The sequence below is a fragment of the Ursus americanus genome, chromosome 28 (genome assembly GCF_024610735.1).
Source record: "Ursus americanus isolate L20-20 chromosome 28, mUrsAme1.1.p, whole genome shotgun sequence".
NCBI classification, from domain to species: domain Eukaryota; kingdom Metazoa; phylum Chordata; class Mammalia; order Carnivora; family Ursidae; genus Ursus; species Ursus americanus.
In genome coordinates this window covers 34619122-34642746 of record NC_142154.1, presented here as the reverse complement: position 1 = coordinate 34642746, position 23625 = coordinate 34619122, and the positions used below count along the sequence as shown (strand labels likewise).

Sequence of the window (23625 nt, the reverse complement as noted above, 5' to 3'; positions counted from 1 at the left end):
TGTGGGGTTCTTTGCGCTCTGTCTTCCAGAAGACCCATCCCACAGCGTCCTGTGGGCGGGAAGGAACCCCTGCCACGGTGCTCCAGCCCCGCGGTGGCGCCCCCACGTCCAAGGCCTTGGATGCAGGCTAGAGAACAGGCCCAGGCTCTGCGCCCTTGGGCTGGGTTCACATCCTTCCATCAGGTCCAACTGCTGAGTGACCTCGGCATGTCATTTCATTGAGCTGTGCCTCAGTTTCTGCCCCGGGCATCATCACGGGGCTGTGGAGAGAATCAAGGGGCCAGCGCACAATCAGTTCTCCACTTCCTTCCTTCTGTGGCGCCTGAGGGTAGGGGTGGGGTGGTGCCTGCACTAGGGTCCCAGGCCCCACCCCAAGCTACCCTGGGGACTCACAGGGAGGCCTCTTAGGTGACTCTCCCCAGCCAGGAAGCCTCCTCTTCTTCATTTCCCTCTTCTGCCCCCCAGGCCCCCCTCCTTCAACAGAAGCTGCTGAGGGTCCCCATCTCCTCGCCCAGAAGTGGGGTGGTCCCCTAGGGCTGCTGCACTGGGCACAGCTGGGTCTCGCCCTTCCTTTCCCCCACAGCTGCCGGCCCCTTCTGCGGGGCTCCAACTCCAGGGCGCCCCCCACCTTGTCGGGACTGGCACGGAGGGCCGGATGGGCCGTGCTCCATTCAAGGGCCCCCAGCGCAGGAGACGCCTGGGTCCTGGTGACGGGCTCATGGGCCTGCAGGAACGGGGACCTCTTGCTCGTGTGCGCAACGTGGCCAGGGGCCCTGTCCTCGGTCTGCTCTCCCTTCCTCCTCTCCTGACCGCCTCCACATGGAACATTCTCTCTTCCCCCAAATGATGTCTCCTGTGTCACCTCTTCACATGTGTTTCTCGGCCCCAAGCATTTCAGCTGGAGGATTTGACTCCTCTCTGTTGGGGCTGAGAAGGGGAAAGACGGGCAGAATGCAGGTGGCAGGCGAGGAGGGAGCTTCTGCTAACAGCCTTGTGGGGAGAAGAGAGGCAAAGTTGGGTGGGGCCCTGGAGGCCAGGGGCCGGGGCACAGAGCTGAGGCCTAGAGGGGCCAGGCCAGGCCAGAGCACTCACTTGGAATTACCCTGTGTTCGGGAAGGGGCTCATGGGGGAGACAAGACATTTTCCTGGGTCTAGGTCAATCAGTGTGTGACCGAAATCCCCTGCTTGGGGAGGGTGGCTGAACGAGGGGTCACTACAAAACTCCGCCGAGCTGCACACTTTCCTGGGCTGTGTGGGCTACACTTCAACTCGGCATGAAAAACAGAAACCCCTCTGACAATCTGGGGGCCGAGACTTCATTCACTGTCTGACTCAGCAGCTAGAATGGGACAAGAATTTCCTTCTGCCACCCTGATGCTGCCAGTCAGGGCCACACTTTGAGAACCGCTGGCCTCCAGTTAGCGAGACGGAGTGAAGCCAGGTTGCAGTTGAGACGTATTTCTAGGGAAACGTTTCCAGTCAATTGCCCAAAGAGGTCTCAGTCCAGAGGGACACGAAATCTCCAAGACTCTAATAATGTGCTGTGATTTCTTTTCCATTCTAAACATTCACTTTCATACCGGAGTTTTTAAAGATTTATTTATTTTAGAGAGAGAGAGCGAGTGAGGGAGCACACACTGGAGCTGGGAGGAGGGGAGGGAGAGAGAATCTGAAGCCAGATCCCAGCTAAGTGCAGAGCCCAGTGCAGGGCTCGATTTCACGACCCTGAGATCGTGACCTGGGCCGAAATCAAGAGTCAGAGCTTAACTGACTGAGCCACTCAGGTGCCCCCATACCTAATTTTTTATTCACTTTTTTTGGGGTTTTTTTTTTTTTCTGTTTTCCTATCAAGGACCCCCCCCCCCTAAGCTGTAGAAGCTTTAGGCCCCACGTGACCAGGCCTGTGCCTGCTCATAGGACAGCCAGCAAGACTTGCTGCCAACAGGCCAGAGACAGGGTTGGAAGGAGCAGTGTCCTGAAGGCAAGGGAGGAATCCAGAGAGGGTGCTGGACAGCTGGGGGCAGAGCCTACGATGACACGAGCATCCAGCATCTCCTCTCCAGCGCGGCCCTTCCTGCACTGTCCGCTAATAGGAGCCCCAGTACGTCCTGGGGGCTGCGTGGTGACTCTGAGACCTCCTACAAACCAGCCTCCCCACCTTGCCCCAAAGGGCACCTTCTCTGTTTCAGCTTCTGGAATGGGCTAGCAGCAGAGCTGGGAAGTTGAGGGGCCATCTCTGAGCGGCAGGTCCGGAGATGCCGTCCTGACTCCCCACTCCCGTACCCCCCAGACTCCTCTGAAGAGAGCTGGGGCTGATTGGGAGGAGGCCCTTCTTGCCCCCCACCCCCAGCATCCCCCGGAGTGGCCCGGAAGGCCAATGGGCAGTGGCAATGCCGGCTCTCAGCTACTGACAGGCCTCAGCCCAGCCACTCTCTCCCCTGTCCCAGGGATCTCCCTCCTGCCGCCCAAATTCACACCCAAAGCAAGCAGCAGCCACCAGCCAGGCTGGCTCCACACTGGTCTTTATTCACGCCTCTCCGCCCCCATGGGACCCGGGGCTGGGGGATCTCTAAGGGGGCTGCAGAGGGACCCCAACATGAAAGGAGCATCTGAGGCACGGGGCTCCCTGAGAACACAGGAGAGGAGGCAGGGCCCGGGGAAGGCAGCCAGGACCCCAGAGGCCCACAGGCTCACTGAGCCAGTGCTGGCTGGAAATTGAGACTGTGGTGTCGGCCCTTGTGGGCAGACCTGGCCCCAAGGCCTGGGGGAAGGTGGGCCCGGGGTGTCCTGCTGGGAATGAAGCCTCCCTTTTCTGGGAGCAGGGCCATGAGGAGAAGGCATGAGATTCAGGCTGAGACAAGGCCTACGGGGGAGAGTCTCCAGTCTCCCCCTGCAACATCCCCCAAGAGCCCCCTGGCCCTATACTGGGGCTCGGGGAATACTGCAAGTGTTTGAGAACGCAGCCTTCAGCTGCAGCTCAGACATCCTGGTTGGGCTGCCAGGAAGGGGTGCCACGGTTCCAGTGGGGAGCAGGGAGAAGCTTCTCGCAGAGGGAAATGGTTGGAGAGACCCCAAGATCAGGCTGTGGTCAGGGGAGCAGGCTGGCGCTGGCTCTCCAGGAGCGGGGCAGGGCAACACTCCGTGTGACCTGAGTTTGGGGGAGGCTCTGCAGTGCTCATACCCTTCCCGGGGTAGCAGAGGGCAGTGACAGGACAGAACTAGGCACCCATCCCAAGGCTGCCCCAACAACCAGCCCGCTGACACCCTTGGGGCCCTGGTCCCAGCGAGTGCAACGGAGGCCCAGAGGAGGGATGTGCTTTGCTCCACGATACCCAAAAAGTTACCTTCACCTTTGTAATCTGGCCGTCAGGGTCAGGGCAGGTCTGAGGGGCGAGCCAGGTGGCAGGTGACATGCCCAGTCCCCTCATCGCTGCTGCCGCACCCACCAGGCCTACTTAGCGTGGCTACCAGGAGCCACCCCAGGAAGACAGCCGCCCTGAGCCGTGAAGGAGAGGGCCCAACTCCAGGCAGGCGCGCGAGAAGCCAGGGCCCAGCCCTCGGCCTGGACACACTGCCACAAACTATACCCCACCCCGAAGAGATCCAAACCAAAGAGAAACTTGATCCAAACAATCGAGTCTTACGATGAGGCACGCTGCACATGCGTGCGCACACACACACACACACCCCCGTCCATGTGCACAGTGCGCGCCCCTGCCAACGTTCTCAGTGACCAGCTACACACACAGCGGACACACACGTATGCGCGCGCACGCACGCACGCACATCCCCCGCTCAGACACCCTCTACGGCCCGCCAGAGCATCGGCGGCCGGCGCCAGGGACTCAGTGTCGGCTGCTGATGTGGAGGGTGTAGAAGGCCCAGGGCTCAGGGACGTAGATGACACCCGGGTACTTCTTCCTGAGGACAGGGTCATTCCACAGCCAGGCGACCCACAGCGCCACAAGCAGGAGGGTGAGGGCGAAGGAGTAGAAGAGGAAGAGGCCGTTGCTGTCCAGGAAGAGGCGCTTGCGCTTCTGGTGCAGGACGAGGGCCAGCATGGCGAAGAAGGTGAAGATGAAGAGGATGAAGATCTGGCCCTCGGTGACCAGGTACCTGCAGAGGCCAGTGGGCGGGGCAAGTTGGGTGCTGTCCCCCGCCTGGCATCCCTCCTCGTACCCACATTCCAGGCTGCCGCCGGTCCGTCAGAGCAGCTCATCTAATGGGAGGCGCAGGGAACCATACTGCTCTTTGCGTATTGCCTTGGCTTGTGTAGTTGCTATTTTAAAAAATGTTGAGTTTATTACCAACATCTAAACAACAGATTAGTAGAAAATGTGGATTTCTGGTTTCTTTGGTCACATTAGGCCTCTATTCCCACACGACAACTGATTAGAGGAGAAAGCAGCTCTCCTCTCTAGAAAGAGCACAGTTCTACTGTTTGCCACAGTCCCCACCATTCCCTATTGCCTTACTTGATGCCTACTTGATGCCCTTCCGTTACCAGCTTGGTTCCTATAGGCATGTGAGTTTGGGAATGCCACTGCAACTCATAGGGGTCGTCATTACTGTCTCTTTGAAGGCTGGGACAGCCTCAGATCTCCCAGGGTTCTCTGCAGCTCCTACGGCAGTATCTAGCACACGGCCAGGAATCAAGTAACATTTGTGGGAGGGCTTCTGAGAGGTTGTCTGGTCCACTCCCCTGCCTCTAGACAGAAACGCAATGCTGACCTATTCCACTCACAGAATGACAGCTCTGCAACTCAGTGGCTGTGGGACCTTGGGGAATCTACATGACATCCTGGAGCTTCTGTGTTCTTAGAAAGGGGACATAATGGGCCCTGTGTCTCGAGAGGTAAGAGACTGCCAAGAGCTGTGTTCATCTGTTACTTGGAAAAGCACGTTGCTCAACAAACGTTGAGCTCCTACCGTGGCCGTCTCTGTACCAACACGCTGTGCGTGAGAACGGGGCGGAAGCCCTCCACATGTCGAACCACTTTCCTTCTTGCTGTGATTGCCACTCATTCTTTTTCATCCTGTCCTCAGGGGGCATACAGATTGGCCCTGGTCAGCCCTCTCCACCGGGCCAGGGACGGACCCAGGGGCGGATCCTAGGGAGCTGGCCCTAGGAAAGAAGGCCCTTTTCATTCTGAGGCAAGCTTCCCATCAGAGAAGGGTCCAGTCCTTCCTATGACACCCACCAATGCTCAGGGGGAGGCTGTTTCCGGGGCAGAAGTGACAGAGGAGAGCTGGGTGCCTGGCTGAGGCCTGAGTCCTCTGAAATGGGAAGAGAGCTCTGGAAGGCACAAAGAAAGCAGGCAAGAAACATGCCCTTTATCTGTCCTTGTCACCTTCATAGCACCTTATAGTTTATGAAGCCTCTTTCCCTCCTTCTAGATCCTTATTATCTCCTGAGAGGGAGACAAGCAGGGACTGTCCCAACTTCACGAAGGAGGACACTGAGGCCCACAGGACCCTATGGGCTCGATATCACAGGTGGATTCTATTGGCTCCACGGTGGCACTGGCGTTCTGGGAGATAGGGCAGAGGAGCATGGGAATGGAGAGGCGGGCACTCAGGCCTGGCTTCCCGGTAACAGAGAGGCATGGTCACCGTCCCCTAACCAGACAGAGGAGGAAGCAGGAGCCCAGAGCAGGACTGTGGTCAAGAGCACATTTTTACCGTCTGGCTCACTTAGTGCCCCGGCCCCTCCCCCAGGTCGGAGGTCCACTCACCAATAGTACAGGCCACTGGGCATGACCAGGAGCAGGGCCACCCCTGGCATCGAACTCGCGGCTTTGGTGGCAGTGAAACAACCACTGAAGTACACGAAGAGGAGGAGGAAGAAGGGGACGTACCTGCAGCAGTGAGGCCGGGGCCTCAGAGGTCTGCCCGGCCGCTCGTCACCCTCCACCCAGCCTTCTTCCCCCCGGCCTTGTGCTGCTCCCCTGCATCTTCCCATGCAGGTCGCTTCATGGTTTACGAAGCCCCCAGTTTAGGCCAGGGCACCCGTCCCTGCCAGACTTGCCCGCGCTGGGGGGGCCGGGCGGGGAGGCAGGAAGATGAGGCCTGCTCCCTGGCGCGTGCAAATCAGAGGCCGGCAGGCCATGCGGACCCTCCCACGCGGCCCTGGCCACCTCACTCCATGTGGGGGTGTGTGTAGGGGGTGCCTGTCTCACGCGGACACCCCACACACCAGCAGCCCCCGCCCCTCACACCTGGAACAGGCGTACCCAGCAGGGCCGAGGAGGGCGAGCCTCCAGGTCCAGGTAAAAAAAAAAAAGAGAACGAGAGAGAACCATACCTGCTGGGGTCCTCCAAGGGGCTGTGAAGCCCCCTCACCCACACCCACCCCACAGCCTCACCCTTCCCCACACACAGCGTCTCACCCAGAAGTACCAGCCTCTCCCACACCCCCTTCTCTCAGCTACCCTGTCTCCTGGCCCGCCCTCCTCTCCCTCACGGGGCCCCCATTCACTCCCAGCACCCCCCTTCCCAGACTTCCCTGGGAAGAGGCTCTGGGCAAAGGCTGGTCCAGGGCCCCTGGACTCGCAGCCAAGAGGACCAACTTTGCCTGTTCTAAATGGATCCTGGAAACACGACTGTGGGCCTGGTGTGACAGGAGCCAGGCACCTCACGCAGGGGTGAGGCCACCGGGTGCAGGGCTTGCTGGCTGCCCCCCTCACTGGCCCCAGCTCCTCCTGTAAGGTGGCGGGGGGTGGGGGGGCAGGACAGACAGCTCCCTGCAGCTGGGGCCCCGGTTCTCCCCCGCGGCTGCGCACAGCTGGGAGGTTTCCGCCGCCTTTGGGGTGAAGGGGGCCCTCCCGGGAGTTCAAGGAGCGGGGCAGACATCCCCTCCCCCCATCAGGTCCAGCGGGCCCTCCTCGGCTTCCTCCCGACCTCCACTCCCGAAGACAACGTCCTGACACGGTGGGGTCCCCCCTCGGTGCCCACCCGCACCCCACCGCGGCGAGAGGGCGGGACTTGGCCCGCGCCGCGCCCCTCCCCCCAGGCTCCTGCGGGGCCGGGGAGGGACAGCCGCTCGCTGCCCTCTAGTGGCCGCCGCGGGCACTGCCGCGCTGGGACGGAGAGGGCCCCCGCGCCCCACACCCAGAGGCTCCAGTGTCCGCCCGGCTGGCGCTGCCTTCCCGACACTCACCACATGGAGTGGCCCAGGTACTCGTCGTAGTAGTAGAGCAGCTCAAAGGAGTCGATCTGAGGACGGAGGCCGTGGCAGGTGAGCGCTGCAGGCGCGTGCGGGGAGGGTGTGGGGGCCCACGCAGCCCACCCCTCCCCAGGCCTGGGCCTCCCCCCAGCAGCCCTCATTCCCCAGCCTCGGTCTTGCCTTCTAGTGCAGGGGACCCTCGTGGGAGCTGATCAAAGTACCACCTCCTTCACCTGCCGTGAGCATCCGGGCTCGGCGGGTACCGTGCCCTCACCAGCAGCGCGCCTGGAGCGGGTCAGGCGCAGTGACGGGTGCGGGTGACCTCTTTGGGCTCCAGGACAGGCTGTGCCCACAGGGCTTACGTGCAGGGCGGGGGCTCACCAGCGTCTCAGGCTTGAGGTTCTTGATGATGGGATTGTCGCGGACAGACAGGTGGTGCTGGTAGCCACTGAAGAGCAAGCGGTGGTTCACCGAGTCGCCCACCAGGTGGATGCTGGCGCCCATGACCAAGGTGATGACGCTGACGTAGATCACGGCGCGCGGCAGGGTGCGAGGGGACCGCTCGACGAGCTGCCGTCAGAGGGACGCCTGCCAGCATGACTCAGCCTCCGCCGCAACAGAGGACACCCCCCGCCCCTCCCCCATGCCTGGGGTCGGATGGATGCCACCAGCTGAAAAGTCACTCAGAAATTGCGGGGTCCCTTTAGCAGGCTAAGCCAGCCTCCAGAGTCTCAGAGGAACCCCGTGAAGCCGGCATGAGCTGGGAAACAGCAGCCCCTTTTCTCAGGGAAGAGGCCAGTCTCAGAGGGACTAGCCGATTGCCCAAGGTCCCACACTAACCCTGTGCTGGTAGTGACAGCCAGGCCTTCGACACAGGCATCCAGGCTCCAGGCCTGGCCCTCTCCCTACCCTCTGCTGTGCCTCTGTGTGGCTGGGCTGGCTCGGCAGCAGGACCCTCTGATTTCGGAGCCACTGGTCCATGGTCAACACAAAGAAAATGTCACGGAAGTGGGGGTGGGAGGTGGGTAGGATGCTTTGGAAACGAAACTATTTAACTTAAGGATCCTCTGAATTCTAATATTATACCCTTCTTACTTTTGGAGATTGGAAACACCTTTCTAGAAACAAAATGATAGGGATGGTAGATGGTGATAGTTGTTTCAAGAGCCCTTATTTGGATGCGCAAAGCCGGCAGCCCCAGCTAGCTCTGTGCTCCCAGTGACACCTCCAAGTCCCTTATCTCCAGGCCAGAGTAGAGATCCCCTCTGTTGCTGCCACCTGGACCCTTCCTGCCTTCCCAACTGGTCCCTGACTTCTCCCCAGACAACCAACCCACTCACTCCTGCCTTGGCCTCCCCAAATGTACTGTGGTTTCACAAGCATGACCCTGTCTTCAGGTCCTTTTGCCTGACCACCTCTCCCACGTCATCCCTTGGCACACGAGGCTGAAGCCCAAATCAAACACCCCTCCTTGGGAAGGGCTTCTTCGTCCCTCCTGGCCAGGCCTTTGATGTGTCCCTCCCCCCAGGCTCAGACAGGGTAGGCCTGCTTGCACCTGCTTCCATGACTCCCAGGGCTCGGCACCAGCTTCCTGCTGGAGAAGGAAGGAATGAGCGTGAGAAGGGAGGGCAGGGAGCCCCGGGACTGTACCTTGAGCAGGAGGAAGGGCGTGATGACGTTGTAGGCCATGTGGAAGTAGTCCCCCACGCTGGGCTTGTTGAGTGGAAACCATTCAAGAGGGAACACCAGCTGGGGAGCAAAGGGAGGAATGGTGTTCACCCAGGCAGAGCCCCACAAGGTCCTTGGGGAGTCAGCCCCCCTCCTCCACACACATTTAACTCTTTCTGTGATCTCTGGGGATCCTCTTGGCAGTCCTGGGGTACCCAGACAGAGAAACTGGGTGCCAAAGAAGGTAAATGGTCCTGTCCCTGGTATACAAGTAGATGCAAATCGGGGACTGGACTCTGTGCCCCGCCCCCAGTGGGTACTAAATAGAAGTCCCTGGGTACTGCTCTGGGAGTTGGAGCCTGCTTTGGGACTTCGTGGTGACCCTTGCCAAGTCCTTCTCCTCTCTGGGGCTTGGTTTCCCCATCTGCAACACAAGAGATGTGACCCACGTGGTCTACTTGGGCCCTTAGTGGTCTGACACTTCAGGTAAAGAGATCTCCTGACCACTAGGCCCCATGCTCTAGGCACTGAGCGGATGGGCTGCAGATAGACTGCTTCCAAATCAGGTCAGAAGTATACATTAGGAAACAAAGGAGACAATAAGTGAGTTCTACCAAGTGGCTTCAGTTCTCTTTCTCACCCTCCCTGAGATGGGAGGCAGGCCAAGGGTAGTTCCTCTGTCTGGCAAGCCCTCTCTTACTGGTCTACCCCAGCGAGTCCTGGCCTTGTCGGGGTCGATGTGAAAACCCCTGCGCAGTCAAAACATGTTACGACCCCCCCAAACTGTACTTCCAGCATCTGCTGATTGAGAACACAGGCAATGACCGCAAATTTCAATCGAAATTGTACATGTTTATCTCTTTTAATTCAGAAATGCCACATTGGTTAAAACTAACCTGCACATATAAAACTCCCAGGATACAGGACTCTGTTCCTCTCTTTCTCTCTTACTCGGTGTGTATCTCTGTATCTTCATCTATATCGAGATATGTATGTTGGATATATATGCCGTATCTTCTTCATCCACTCATTTATTGAGGGAGTTAGAGTTAGAGTTGCTTCCATAATTTGGCTATTGTAAATAATGCTGCAATGAACATAGCTGGGCATACATCTTTTCGAATTGGTGTTTTCATTTTCTTTGGGGAAATACCCAGTAATGGAATTACTGGACTGTATGGTATTTGTATTTTTAACTTTTTTTAGAAAACTCCATACTCTTTTCCACAGTGGCTGCACCAATTTACATTTCCACCCACAGCACAGGAGGGTTCCCTTCTCACCGCATCCTCGCCCATCCATTACTCAGCCATAAAAAGAATCTTCCTATTTGCAACAATGTGGATGGAACTAGAGGATATTATGCTAAGAGGAATCTAGAGGGTATTATGCTAAGTGAAATAAGTCAGAGAAAGATAAATGCCATATGATTTCACTTACATGTGGAATTAAAAAAAAAACAAATGCACAAACAAACACAGAAATAGAATCATAAATACAGAGAACAAATTGGTGAGGGAAGGAAGTTGGGGGATGGGTAAAATAGGTGAAGGGGATTAGGAGATACAAACTTCCAGTTATCAAATAAATAAGTCATAGGGCTGAAAAGTGCAGCATGAGGAATACGGTCAATAATACTGTCACGATGTGGTATGGTGCCTGCACTTAGTGTGGCGACCACAGCATAATGTACAGAACTGTCAAATCACTAGGTCGTACACCTGAAATTAATATAACACTGTATGTCAGCTATACTTAAATTTCTTTAAAAAAGATACATACGATGGCTGAAATACTCTTTGCGATAGCAAAATACCAGAAACAGGCTGACTTGTCAACTAACTTGGACGAGCTGAATACATTACAGCACATCTTTACTACAGCAGGTGGAGTAGCCGTTCTCAGAAATGACACTTTACAGGTACTGACATGGAAAGACAGCCATCGTATATTCGAAGGTGAAGCAAGCACGTTGTAGGATAAGGCAGAAAGTAAGATCGCACTTCAGTTAGAAAAGGAAAAAGAATGTATACTATGCTTGTAGGAGCAGAGAAAGGAGTGGGTGGCTGTGCCCCAAACCGTCAGGGGCGGGACTGGAAAGGAGAATCTAACGCTTCTGCATACGCCCGGGCATTAGTTGACTTGTTACAACTACTATACAACTTGTATAACTTGCACGGGTTTGGTTTTCATTATTACGGATTCGGGGATGTCGTGCCTACGTTTCAAAAGCTCCAGTGTATATATGAGCTTTTCAAGTGTATTACTCTCCCAACAAGCCCACTTCGGTTGCTGGGCAGGCTGGGGAAGTGATTCGCCCTGCGGGAGACCAACATGGCCATCTGTGGCTGAGTTCTAAGAAGAGAGGGCAGAGGACAGCCCTGAGCCTGCTCCAGACCTCACTTCCCCCTCTCCATAGCATCAGTGGGATGGGCATCTCCTTTGGACCCCAATATGTGGGACCTTCATGCTGGAAGGGGGCTTGGAGCAGCCAGGCCAACCAGCCTTCTTACAGATGAGAGAACCAAAGCCCAGCACACAGTGACTTGCCTAAAGTCACCCACAAAGCCGACCGGGTACCCTGACTCCTGGCTCAGTCTCTTTCCTTTCTCCTGCACTTAAACAACATATAAGCCTTACAGAGAGTCTGCAGAAAGGAGAAACAGCATCCACCCCAAATCTGCCCCGACAGTGTTGCCAGAATAGCTTTTTTTTGGCTAGAGATTGATTGATTTATTTGAGAGAGAGAGAGAGAGACAGCACGCAAGAATGAGCTGGGGGAGGGAGAGAATCCCAAGCAGGCTCTGTGCTGAGTGTAGTGCCTGATGCGGGGCTCGATCCCACGACCCTGAGATCCTGTCCTGAGCCAAAATCAAGAGTCAGCTGCCCAACCGACTGAGCCACCCAGGTGCCCCAGAATAGCTTTTCTTAATCCCCTTCGAGTCTCTGACCCACGTGTACAAGGTGTTGAGACCGTCACTGACTTGCGATCAGGCAGTTTGCCCGCCCCCGCCGCACCTCTTCTCTCCTTACACGACCCAGGCTGCTCGATCTCTGTTTAATGGCCAGACAACGTTTTCTATGCCGGATACAGACAACTGGTTTACCCAGTCCCTACCGCTGGACCCTGAAGTCACGTCCAAGGTAAGCAACACTGCAAGGAACACCTTTGGGTAGAGAGGCTGTTGTCTTCTCGCTGGTAACATCTTCAGCGCAGATTCTTGGGCGGGGTCTTACTGGGTCAGGGGGGATGAACGTATTAGGGTTCTGGAGATATACATGACAGGAAGGGGGTGGGCTCTGGGGCCAGAGTGCCTGCACGCGGATGCTGGCTCTTCCACTTGCTGCGTGGGTGACCCTGAGCCAGGGACTTGCCCTCTCTATCCTGAGTCTTCCCATCTATCAAGTCGAGATTAGTAAGAGTTGAGGTGAGGATTCAGTAAGTCTAAACACATAAAGGGTTTAGAACAGAGTGAGCGCTCAATGCATGTTAACCACTATTTCTACTTTCCCATTACTATTTTTATTATTATTGTTGTTCCTTCAATAAAAGTACATTGAGGGAAGCCTGGGTGCCTCAGTCGGTTGAGTGTCTGACCCTTGGTTTCAGCTCAGATCATGATCTCAGACCTCATGATCTCAGATCGGCCCCGCGTCAGACTCTGCACTCAGCGTCGAGTCTGCTTAAGATTCTCTCTCTCCCTCCGCCCCTCCCCCCACTCATGTGCACGCACTCTCTCTCTCTCTCTAAAATAAATAAATCTTAAAAATAAATAAATCAATAAAAAGGCATCGAGCACTTAGGCCAGGCACTGCTCTAGGTGCCTAGTTGTCACCTTCACAAACTGCTTTCCAAACGGGCTTTGCTAATTTGCATTATCACTAGCACGAGCGAGGTGTCCGTTCCAGTAATGGATACACTCAGTTATCACACGCACACACAAATCAACAACTTGGTACACGGTGGAAACTTCACTCGATCTGTTCACATTCTGTTACCTAGTTATCTATCCGTGTATGTCCTTATTACAAGCCAGGGGCTTGGGCACTCTTCTGGTACTAATCTCCGTGGAGGCCACCACTGTCCACTGATACACAGAGTACCCTGGAGCGAAGGGGACGCTGTCACAAGATAGCACTAACACTTACTGAGGCGCAGAGTCATATAATATGCAAAATCAGCCTAGACTCTTTACCTCCAGAAAAATAATATATCAAGGCAGCGGGGTGCTCTGCTTTCTTTCCCACACCCCGTCGTATGGCTTGGTGATTTGGTTAAACCGGGTGTGCGATGGTGGGGTGCGGGAGGGGCACAGTATCCCCGTTCAGGGCCACCAGTTCCCCCCTGAGAGTCAGGGCACAATATGACTATGCAGGCCCCCAGGACCCCCACTGTTGGCACGGTCACAGAGCTAAAGGACATGGAAGCGTCCAGGCCTGTTCTCGCAGTTTACTGTAGGGAAAGTGACTTCCTGAGGTCACTCGGCTAATTCAAGTCACACCGCGTCCTCGCTGCTCGTAGGCGCTCTGTCCACGGCTTCACACTCACCATGGCAATGGGACGGCCAAAGTCCAGAACCCAGTTCTGCAGGGTGAAGTAGAACCAGAGGTCCAGGTGGAAGGGAGCTGTGCCAGCAGCCGTTTCATCAGCCTGGACGGTGCTGTGCCTGGGAAGGAACCAGGTAACAGGGGTCAGCTCTTCTCTCCTCCCATGAGAATCTTGCCCCTGAGATGAGCCATAGAGAGGTATGGGGATTCGAGGGCAGGAGGATTAATTTCTAGGAAGACTTTTGCTGGCAATACTGGCTCTGTGGCCAAGGGCAATGTGTCCTGGGAATGGATTCCGGCTGCCCCGACGTTAGCTTCGCTTCCCTGTGATTCAGGAAGTTGCCAAACCGGCATACTAACCATTAATGGGGCAAAGGATGCGACGTGGCTGGAAAATGCGAATCATGATGATGGATGGCAGCGGCAAGCCTTTACTGAACGCTTCCTATAGTCCGGGCACATCATAGCTGCTTCATGCATTATCTGATTTAACTCTTTCAATCCTCGCAGAAATCCTCTGAGGTTGGGATATTACCCATTTTACAAGTGGAAAACCTGAGGCCCAAGATGTTACATAACCTGCCCAAAGTTACACAGCCAAATACTTGAACCCACATGATGAGGCTCCAGACCTTCCATTTCTAACCTCTCCGCCATCATCAGGTCTACAGTGATTGGGCCACCAGATGGGCATGTGACCTGAGCTGGACCAATCACAGCCCTCTAGTGAGATCTGCCTTACAGACCGCAGCCTCGGATCAACAGGCCCTTTCCCTCGGTTCCTGAACTAGGAGGAAGTAAGAACAGGGCTGTCGTGCCACTCTTCTCACTAACCCACAGGGCAAACAAGCCAGCAGGGAGCGAGCTGACGCAAGAGACGTGACAAGAAGTGGAACACTATGTGACAACATGTCTTTGGATGCCTGTCCCTCCTGCAAAGCAGTTAGCCATCTGCTTCTCACAGATGAGCTGAAGGTCAAGGTTCAGTGCATGTGCCACTTCCTCCAGGAAGGCTTCCCTGATGAAGCTTTTCCCAAAGCCCCACCAGCCCCACTACGGGGGTGCTTCATCTCTAACTCCCAGTCTAGCCATGACATCATGGGCCTGGAGTTTTGCTTTTATCTAGCCCCTCAAGAAAATGAGTGACTTTTAAGGTTCTCTCAACTCACTCACCTCCTCATTAGAGTCCAAATCCTCTTTACAATGACCCTGGCACTACTTGCATGCCTCTAGTGACAAGCAGCCTGCTATGCTAAGATGACTGAGGTGTGAATTTTTTCACGCTGTTTATGCCAAGAACAGGGGCTGTGTGAATGGTCCACATTACCCCGAGTTCTCAGCTCCGTTCCTGGTTTATGCTTAGCGATTACTGGCTGATTTAAAACCATCTCAATCACCAGGGGCGACATGAAGCTTTTCCTCTTCTCAGTGATACTATTGCTTTTGTAACTTTCTGGGATCCCTTTCAGCCAATCTAAGAAGGGCCCACATCGGGCTGGTAAAGCAGCCCAGAGGCAGAGGGGCAAGCTCCTGGGCAGGGGTTCTCATCATCCTCTGGTGGCAGGCGAGATAGGTGCGGTGGGCCTTTCTTGGGTCCACTAAGCCTTCCTGTCCCTTCTACTTGGTGCCCAGCTCCCCTTGCCCCCCACTTCCTGAGTGCTGAGTGTGTCCCGTGCTAGAAGCTTCACCTGCACCAGCTCACTGAATGCTCGCAGCAATACCAGGCTGTTCTCCTCTTGTGTGACAAATGGGGACACTGAGGCTTACGGGGCTTAAGTGCTTAGCCAAGATCACCTGCGGAGTAAGGCGCAGATAACTACTCCTTTTGTCAGCCTATTTCCCACTCTGTGCTTCTTCTAGTGAGAGATGACGTTTCCTTGGCCGCAGGGAGGGCCAGTGACCTAAGCCAGCCCAGTGGGACTTTCCCAACTAGAGTTGGTGGAAAGAGTACCTTCCTTGCTGGCGCTGGGGTGCTAAGGATGCAAGTCCAGGGCTGCCTGTGGTCAAGGTGCCAGCCTCAAAGGACAGCCCGGCGAGAAGGAAGCAACCGTGCCGAGAAGACCAGGGAAAAGGAAGAGGAAAAGCCTTGAGAGTTCTGGGCAGCCCCAAGGTAACGGTTTGGCCACATGAGCCAACGCATTCCTTTTTGCTAAGGACGCTGTAGTTCATACTGGCTTTATGTCAGTTGCAACCCAGGAGTCCTGAACAGCACACATTCAAACCTGTGTCTATATGAACTCAAGAATTGTGCTCTAAATAGTTTCCTCTTCTGCTTCTATTATAATAAACTATGTGCCATATGAAGAGATCAAGACAGAGAAGGCTCAGCAAGGCCTGGGGCAATACGTGAAGCCTGCACGAAGCAAGAGAGCCGGAAAGCATGGCAGAGAGCCGGAAAGCATGGCAGAGGAGAGCCGGAAAGCATGGCAGAGAGCCGGAAAGCATGGCAGAGAGGCAGCAGGAGAGTGGGATCGAAGGCCTGGGGTGGAAGTGAGGAAGGCGCTCCCTGGAGCTGAATGCCCGGGCTAATCAGTAGAGAGGAAGAGAAATGAGGGGCTGGCTGGGCTTCCGAAGGGGCAGATACTCAGAAACTCACTGTGAGGATTGCTCTGAGATGGGTCTAAGATGAGGGACTGGCTTAGAGGGCCCACCGGCCTTTCCCCTTAGTGACTACCATTCAAAGCTCTCAAAAAGCAGAGGCCTGAAGAACTTGGTGGGAGAAAAAGGATAACAACCCTCAGGGTTTTATTCTGGAAACCTCTAAACTGGGCAAGGAGTAGGACGTTTGGTACAGAGGAGAAAGGTATTTATAAAAGCCTGGGGAAGCACTCGGGTAGGGGTCTCTGGAAGCTGTGGGTACCTAGCATATACTAGGGGCTCAGTAATTATTTCCTCCTCTACCCAAGGGGGCATCTCAATTAATAGGGATCCCTGTCAGTAGTCCAGCTTGGCTTAGCAGGGCAGGGGGGAAAAATGGCAGAAACAGGGCACTCGACTTGGAAGTCAAGACTGGTTAGCATCTGACTGGTTTTCTTCTGTTGGGACTGTGACCACAGGAGGCAGATTATGGAGGGTGAAGGCATCCTCTCCCCTAGTCCTTGTCCTGGGAATGAGCAACCTCAAGCCTGTCCCAAGTTCCTGACTCCACAGACCACACACTGAGCCCCCAGCCTGTGCCATCTCTAGATCTCAGTCATCAGAAACTGCAACTGAGATCACCAGTGAATGGCAGGTAACCCCAGACAAGGATGGCCTTTTCTTTCCTCCACAGTTTTACAAGTCTACCATATGGGCACTGACACCATGACAGCTGGGGAACACATAACATACAGCTGGAATATTCAAAGCAGTCAGCACCTGCAGGACTGCCTGGCAGAAAAGGAAGGACTCAGCCATGGTGGAGTCAAGCAGGGACCCATAAATGGGAACGATAGATGGATTAATTTTGGTTCTATATAAAGAATGGTAACATACCTGACATGATGGGAAGTTTGACCCAAAAAATGAGAAAATGAAGGCAAACAGTAAGAGGGAAAAAGAAAGGCAATTAGAAACCCCAGGAAAAACAAAAGCAATATAAAAGAGCATATGGTACTGTTAAACATTCCTTGGCTTTGTAGGGAATGTTTACATGGCTTAACTAATAAAAACATTGTATACTGATTTTCAAAGTTTAGAATCCATGCACACACAAAACATGGAAGACAACTATGCCGAAAAACGGCAGGTAAATACCGTTAACTTTGAGAACATCAAACTATGGAGGACAGGAGTTGGGGGAAAGGGTAGGAAAGCCAAACATTAGGGCGGGGGACTATTATTCTCCTTTGAAAAAGGAATCAAGAGATACTGCCTATAGTTGCCCAAAAAGGAAATAATGGTGTATGCGTGTTCCCTCAGGCTACAAAGGTAACAAAGAGAAAAACTAAGAATAGTTTAAAAACCGAGAAGAGATGAAAAGAACCATCTTGTGAAGATGAGGGAGCTGTAAGTGACCCAAATCATAACAAGAAGCCAGGAAATACTGTCTTAGAAGCTGCGAATGATAAATCAAGGGGCGCCTGGGTGGCTCAGTCAGTTAAGTGTCTGCCTTCGCCTCACGTCATGATCCGGGGTCCTGGGATCGAGCCCCACATCGGGCTCCCTGCTCAGCAAGGAGGCTGCTTCTCCCTCTCCCACTGCCACTCCTTCTGCTCATGCTCTCTCTCTCTGTCAAATAAATAAATAATAAAATCTTAAAAAAAAAAAAGAAAAAAGATAAATCAAGAAATGGCAGTTGAGCATAGCTTTTAAGAATATGGACTTTGGAGACCACCTGGGTTCACAATCCAGCCTTGCCACCAACCAGATCTTGAGCAAGTTGCTTAACTTTTCTTAGGCCTCAATGTTCTCATCTATAAAATGCGTGATAACAGTAGATCCTATCTCAAGAGTTGTGGCTGAATTATTACGTGCCAAACTTTCGAGTGGGCTCTGGTCCATGCACAGTGGTTGTCTCCGGTGCCAAGAAAAGGTGGAACAGAGAACCACTGCTTTTTCCTCTAAGCGCCTCTGTGCTATTTAATGATAGGCATATATTACTTTGATAGCAATACAAAAACTATCACAGGGCAGGCAGAAGCTGGAATGGGTTACCTCGAAAGACAGTGAACGTTGTGTCATTAGAGGCGTGCGAGCAAAGCATGGATGCAGCAGAGGAAATCCAAGCATCTTAGGAAATGGACAGGTTGGTTCTGTCTACTGTCTTAAGCAACAACGATACTGCAAATGGTCCTAGAGGTGCCCTACCAGGGTGGCAGGGATATGCCGGAAGTGAGTCAGTCCTCGCGCCATCCCCAGGGAGCACCGTGGCTGGCAGTAAAGAGGGACATTGCTCCTCAGCAGCCCAAGCGGAACAGTACAGAAGCCCTGGGTTTAGACCCTGGTTCTTGCCAGCAAATGATGCAACCTCTCTGGGCCTCATATACAAACTGTTTTCGTACATATACAAAATATGTGTATGTTTCCACATACACAAAATAGAAAAAGACCAAGTAAGATACTGCACACGGAAGCCCCACACGTGAGATGAAGTGGTGATCCTATCTGATACCCACGGATTGTTCTAATTGGGCTGCCACCGTTCAGTGCCGTCAAAGACCCCCAGCTTGAAGGGGAGCCAGAACAGAGACGACCCTCGGTAGCAGGAGAAAGAGCTACCCTCAGTCAAGTCTCTCAGACTTCTCCCCTCATCCCAAATCGTCGTACCACAGACTTCCTAAAATTGACTCTGAGCACACCAGTGTTCAAAAACCTTCCATGGCTCCCCTGTGCTACATTTTTAACCTGCCATTTAGGGCAGGAACTGGGGTGAGGAAAGTGAGGCACACACGGCCCAAAATTTAAGTAGGCACAGGGTTGCCTGAGTGAGCGTCTCCTTAAATTCCCTTAAAATCTGCCGTCTAGGCTTTCACTCTAGTCCCAGCCCAGCGGTCAGGAAAGGCTCTTCCCAGTCAGTCCGTGTCCTCTTGGCGCTGTACACCAGAAAACTCCAGCACCACTGACCGACCACTTGCCTCTCCCCAAGCTTTCAAGTACCTCCTCCCCCGACTGGAACAGCCTTTCCTCCCTGAGTCACCTACTGAATACTCTGAGACTGAGCTCAAGTGCCACTTCCTCCACGAAGCTCTCCAAGATGACCTCTTAGCCCCTCCCGGCTTCACTTTACCCACCCCTTTAGCGCCCATCACAGCACTGGGCACACCAAAGATGCTTAATGAATGCCTGCTCAACGCAAGGTATGTTTCTGGCCTGAACAACAGGACGAAGGCAGAATGGAGGGAAAGACGAAAAGGTTCCTTACTTCCTCTTCTGCCTCTCCTGGTCTCAACTATATAAACCAGTAACTTCTTCACCTTAGTGAGAGAAGGGAGCGGCAAACGAGTGAGAAAAGTCCTTCCTCGTTCTTTCTTGGAAGGGGAGCTTCCGCACTCGGCTGTCTCCTGAAAGTCCAATTCTCACATTCTTGGGATAAGGAGTGAGCCTCCCAAGTATCACCAGAATCCAAGTCCTATTCCGCTTGGAGAGACCCCGAGAACTTGAAGGTGGCGCCCGGGGCGTGCGGGTGCGCTGGGGGCAGAGTGTGCGCCGGGGTCCTGGGGCCCGCCGCCCCCACCCCGAGTTTCTTGGATCCCTAGATTGGTCTCCCCAGAGGCGCGACTGTCCTCGAGCCGGCCTGGGGGGCGGGGGCTGCTGAGCCTGCCTGGGCCCGGGGCGCCCCCAGGGAGAGAAAGGGCGGTGGAGACGGGGTCCAGGCGCCAGGGCGCAGCGAGGGCAGCGCAGGGGACACCGACTCCCGCGGCAGCCCCCGGCCCCTCCCGGGCTCCTCCAGCGGGGCCCCCGCCGCCCGCCCCGCGTCACGTGGGGGCCGCGGCCTCGCTCCCGCCAGCGCCCACCTGGCCTGCAGGAAGGAGGCGCCGGGCTGCGCGCCCGCGCCGCCCGCCGCTCCCGGATGCTGCCGCCTCCGCGTCGCTGCCTCCATGGCTGCTCTGCCGGCGACCGGCCCCTCGGCCCCGCTTTCCAAGTTGGGGAAGCACTCTGCGGGCCCGGGGGCGGCGGCGGCAAGAGCGGACAACCAGCGCGGGGCGGGGCGGCGAGAGAGCGCTCAGCCCCGAGGCGCGGGGCGGGGCGGGGCCCGGGGGCGGGGCCCGGGGGCGGGGCTGGCGCGGGCGGGGAGGAAGGGGAGGGACGCGGGGAGGGACGGACCGAGCCGGGGAGGCGGGGCGTGCCCGGCCGCGGGATGGACGATGGTGGCGTCCCCGGCGGGGAACCCGGCCGGGCCTGAGCGCGCAGCGCGTGTGGCCCGGTGGGGGCTGGGCGTTGCTGGGGTTGCCGGCGACGTCCGGGCGGGAAGCTGGGCCTAGGCTGGCTGAGGCCCGGATACTGGAGTGGGTGGGGTAGGGACCTGGGGAAAGACGCCCCTGATCCAGGTGCTCCCCTGGGGAGGAGGCAAGGCTGGATTTCCTTTGTCCTTGGGGACGGGGACGGGGGTGGGGGGTGGGGGGGAGTTATGTCCTCCCACACGGCGCCACGCGCTTTCCTTTTTCAGATGGAAGATGTCCCTTCCTGAAATGTCACCTCTGTGGCCCTTGACGCTAGGAATTAAATAATGGGCAGGATCAGAGGGTAGGACAGAGAGGAGCAGCGAATTCTTTCCAAGTTGGGGTGCGTGGAGTGGGTTGATGCAGATTCCAATTCTGGATTTGTCATTCTCTTGGACTTTGTGGCTTTGCAAAGGTCACTTTTCTCTCTCCCTCCCAAACATGTACTAACTCCCCGCTGTGAGCAGTGCACTGTGCGGGCAGGCATGGACAAATCCAGCTATAGTATGGCCTATGTTTGGTGGCGGGAAGGGGGCATTGATAAAGGGTGTGGTGGGAAAAGTACTGAGTGTTGTGTGAGCGGAGACTTGGAGGGGGTGGGGTCAGACCAGGCTTCTGGAGGATGGACATCCCAGTGGTGACTTTGGACATCCAAGCTGACGATGAAGTCTGAGCGGGAGTGGAGGGAACTCAGTGAGTGGGGAAGAGTATTCCAGGCAGAGGGAACAGCCAGCCAGGAGGCTCAGCATCCAGAGAGAAGCTGGTGTTTGGAGGAAAGGGAAGTTCAGGGACAGCAGCAGAGTGCAGGAAGGAGGAGCAACAGGAGGTGGCCTGGGGAAGGGTGCAGATGAAGAGAGCCTTTATCCCGGAGCAACGGGAAGCAGTTCAACAGTTTGGGGGTGGGGAAGTGGCACCATCATATTTGCATTTTAGCCAGGTTGGGGGGGGGGCAGATGAGAAGAGGCAGGACCAGAGACCACCAAGTGGGGCACGTGATGTGCATTTGTTCTAGTGACGGTCCTGCCCTGCTCGCAGCCACCGCGGGAAGGAGAGAGTTGATGACCTCAGTTGTATGGAGGGTTCCATGGCGGTGCCTCAGGTGTCAGGGGTGAGGAGAGAAGAGTCCAGGCTCCAGCCAGGTTCTGCAGCTGGGTGGATGGTGGAGGCGCCCTCTGGGAAGCGGGTTAGAGCAAGTTTAGGGTAAATGAGAATTCTTCCTTGGACATATGCTTGAGGTGGGTCAGGAAGGGTGCTGGGCCCGTGGATCTGAAGCTTAGGCCAGCCAGACCCGGGAGCAGGGCAGACTGACTTGTGAATGAGGGGAATATAGACGATGATCTGAACCTAAGAGGCTGCTTGGGAGATGGTGTCCCTGTGAGAAGAAAGAATAAGGGGCAAAACCCGAGAACAATCAGCAAGCAGACTGCCTGGGTTTCAATCCTGGTTCTGTTCCTAGCTAGCTATGACACTTGGGTAAATTGCTCAACCCCTCCCAGCCTCAGCTTACTCAACTGCGACAAGGAGAAGGCTGCTGTATTATATCTACGGCATTGGGGCTGTGATGATGACATGATTCATGCAGATGGAGCGCTTGGCACAAAGCCTGGCCCTGGTGGGTCGGTTCTTTACTGTAGTCTGACCCTGAAGCTGACAAGTTTGAGCCTATTTCCGTTCTGTTTTCTCTCCTGTCCTTTCTTTTGGGAGACTTTTATTGAGTTTTATTCCTTCTCATTTTGATCAGAGCCCATGTCCTATCTTGGCCGTGACTGGGGCCTGCCTTGGGGTCATTTTCCATCGGCCCCGCCCTGGGCTCCAGCAGCCCACAGGCCGCACCCCCCGGGGCCCAGCCCAGCCCCACTAAAGGGCATGTTGGCTTTCTAGCTTTTTTCCTCTCATTTGCTCCCACGTCCCTATTTTGCAGCAGAGAAATCCAGTATCCTGAGCTGAAGTAACATCCCCAAGGTCAGCCAACAACGCTCAGACTGGATTCCTGGTTTGATTTTGGAGAATGTGATCTTCCTCTAAGATTGCTCTCTGTATATGCCAGAGAAGAAGGACTGAGGCTTCCGGCTCTGACCGCGATCTCTTATTCTCTGCAGGCTTTGCAAGCCTGCTGGGCTTCAAAGGAAGGGGCATGAAGGGCCTATGATGTAATATCAATTTAATAACACCCAGCGTTGGGCTTCCAGCCATTGGAGGATGAGGCTGTGTGGAGGCAGCTTCTCTGGCCCATTTAATCCTCCAGTCCCGTAAATACCAACAAATCTACCTCCCATCTGGACCCGGCAGCTGCCCCCTGAGAGGAGGGGAGCCCAGGCTGGCCGTGGGGCCTGGCCTTCCAGAATGAACATGATAAAGACCACTGCCCCCCACCCCCAGCCTGGTGGGGTTATCAGTCCCTCTCTTTTCTGTCCCATCAGGACGCTTTAAGAACCTCATCTCCGTGTGCTCTCAAATTGCATGGACATTTGGAGGCTGGGGGGGCAGAGCAAAGTTGACACCAACCCTTGGGCACTGAGGGCTACACATTTCCAGGGATCTTGCTTGCAACTCTCTGGGGACGCGGTCCCTGCACACAAAAAGGGTGAACGGTCTCAGCCCTCTGAGCTGCCGTCCCCCTGAACCACGTCAAGACATTTTCAGCTGGGAAGCTCCTTCAACTTTTATGTAGCAGATGTTCTCACTCCTTTTCAATGATAGCCGTGCCAGAGACTTTCTGATGCGCCACCTAAGATCCCCTCAGCCATACCTGTCTTCCAGGTGCTCGCCACCTGTTCTGGTCTAGCACAAGCCAACCGCACCCACAGCTCCTCGAAACTTCCGGTCTCCCTGCAAGAGTGTCAGACACTCTGTGGGGTGGACCCTTGACCAATAAGAGACGGGTTGGCAGAGAAATCTTCGCTTCTTCTTTCTGGATGGACCGTCCTAAGCTTCACAGAGCCTCTCTTTATTTATTTTTTATTTTATTTCATTTTATTTCAATTCATTAACCTATATTGTATTATTAGTTTCAGGGGTAGAGGTCAGTGATTCACCAGTTGCATAGAACACCCAGTGCTCATTCCATCACGTGCCCTCCTTAATGCCTATTATGCAGCTACCCCCTCCCCCCCACCCCCTCCCCTCCAGCAACCCTGTTTGTTTCCTATGATTAAGAGTCTTTTATGGTTTGTCTCCCTCTTTCACAGAGCCTCTCTAGAGAAGGTCCTACAGGATCTAGCATCGTTGATGCTCATGGTGGCCACCTCGGTAAGGCTCTCTGTCTTTGTCTGTCTCACCCGCTTTCCCTCACTGCAGCTTCCCTGGCACTGCACTCCCTCACCAAGTGGCGGCATACAGGCTCTGCCTCAGAGCTCTGCTTCTAGGGAACCTGGGCTACGGCAG

The 23625-nt window shown here is 55.1% G+C and overlaps 1 protein-coding gene across 2 annotated transcripts; it reads right to left on the bottom strand.

Moving 5' to 3' along the window:
- Window positions 1-1581: 1581 nt before the first annotated feature.
- Window positions 1582-20030, bottom strand: CLN6 (CLN6 transmembrane ER protein). 2 transcript variants are annotated; one of them, XM_045810708.2, is made up of 7 exons: window positions 19816-20030; window positions 13383-13500; window positions 8816-8914; window positions 7547-7735; window positions 7160-7215; window positions 5736-5858; window positions 1582-4116 (listed from the first exon to the last, which is right to left on the bottom strand). In XM_045810708.2, exons 1-7 carry the CDS (start codon window positions 19899-19901, stop codon window positions 3846-3848), a joined length of 942 nt encoding a protein of 313 aa, XP_045666664.1. In that variant the 5' UTR covers window positions 19902-20030; the 3' UTR covers window positions 1582-3845. The 2 variants fall into 2 exon arrangements, with proteins under 2 accessions (XP_045666664.1, XP_087712954.1); XM_087856828.1 differs by lacking the exon at window positions 1582-4116 and adding an exon at window positions 4123-5125.
- Window positions 20031-23625: the final 3595 nt, after the last annotated feature.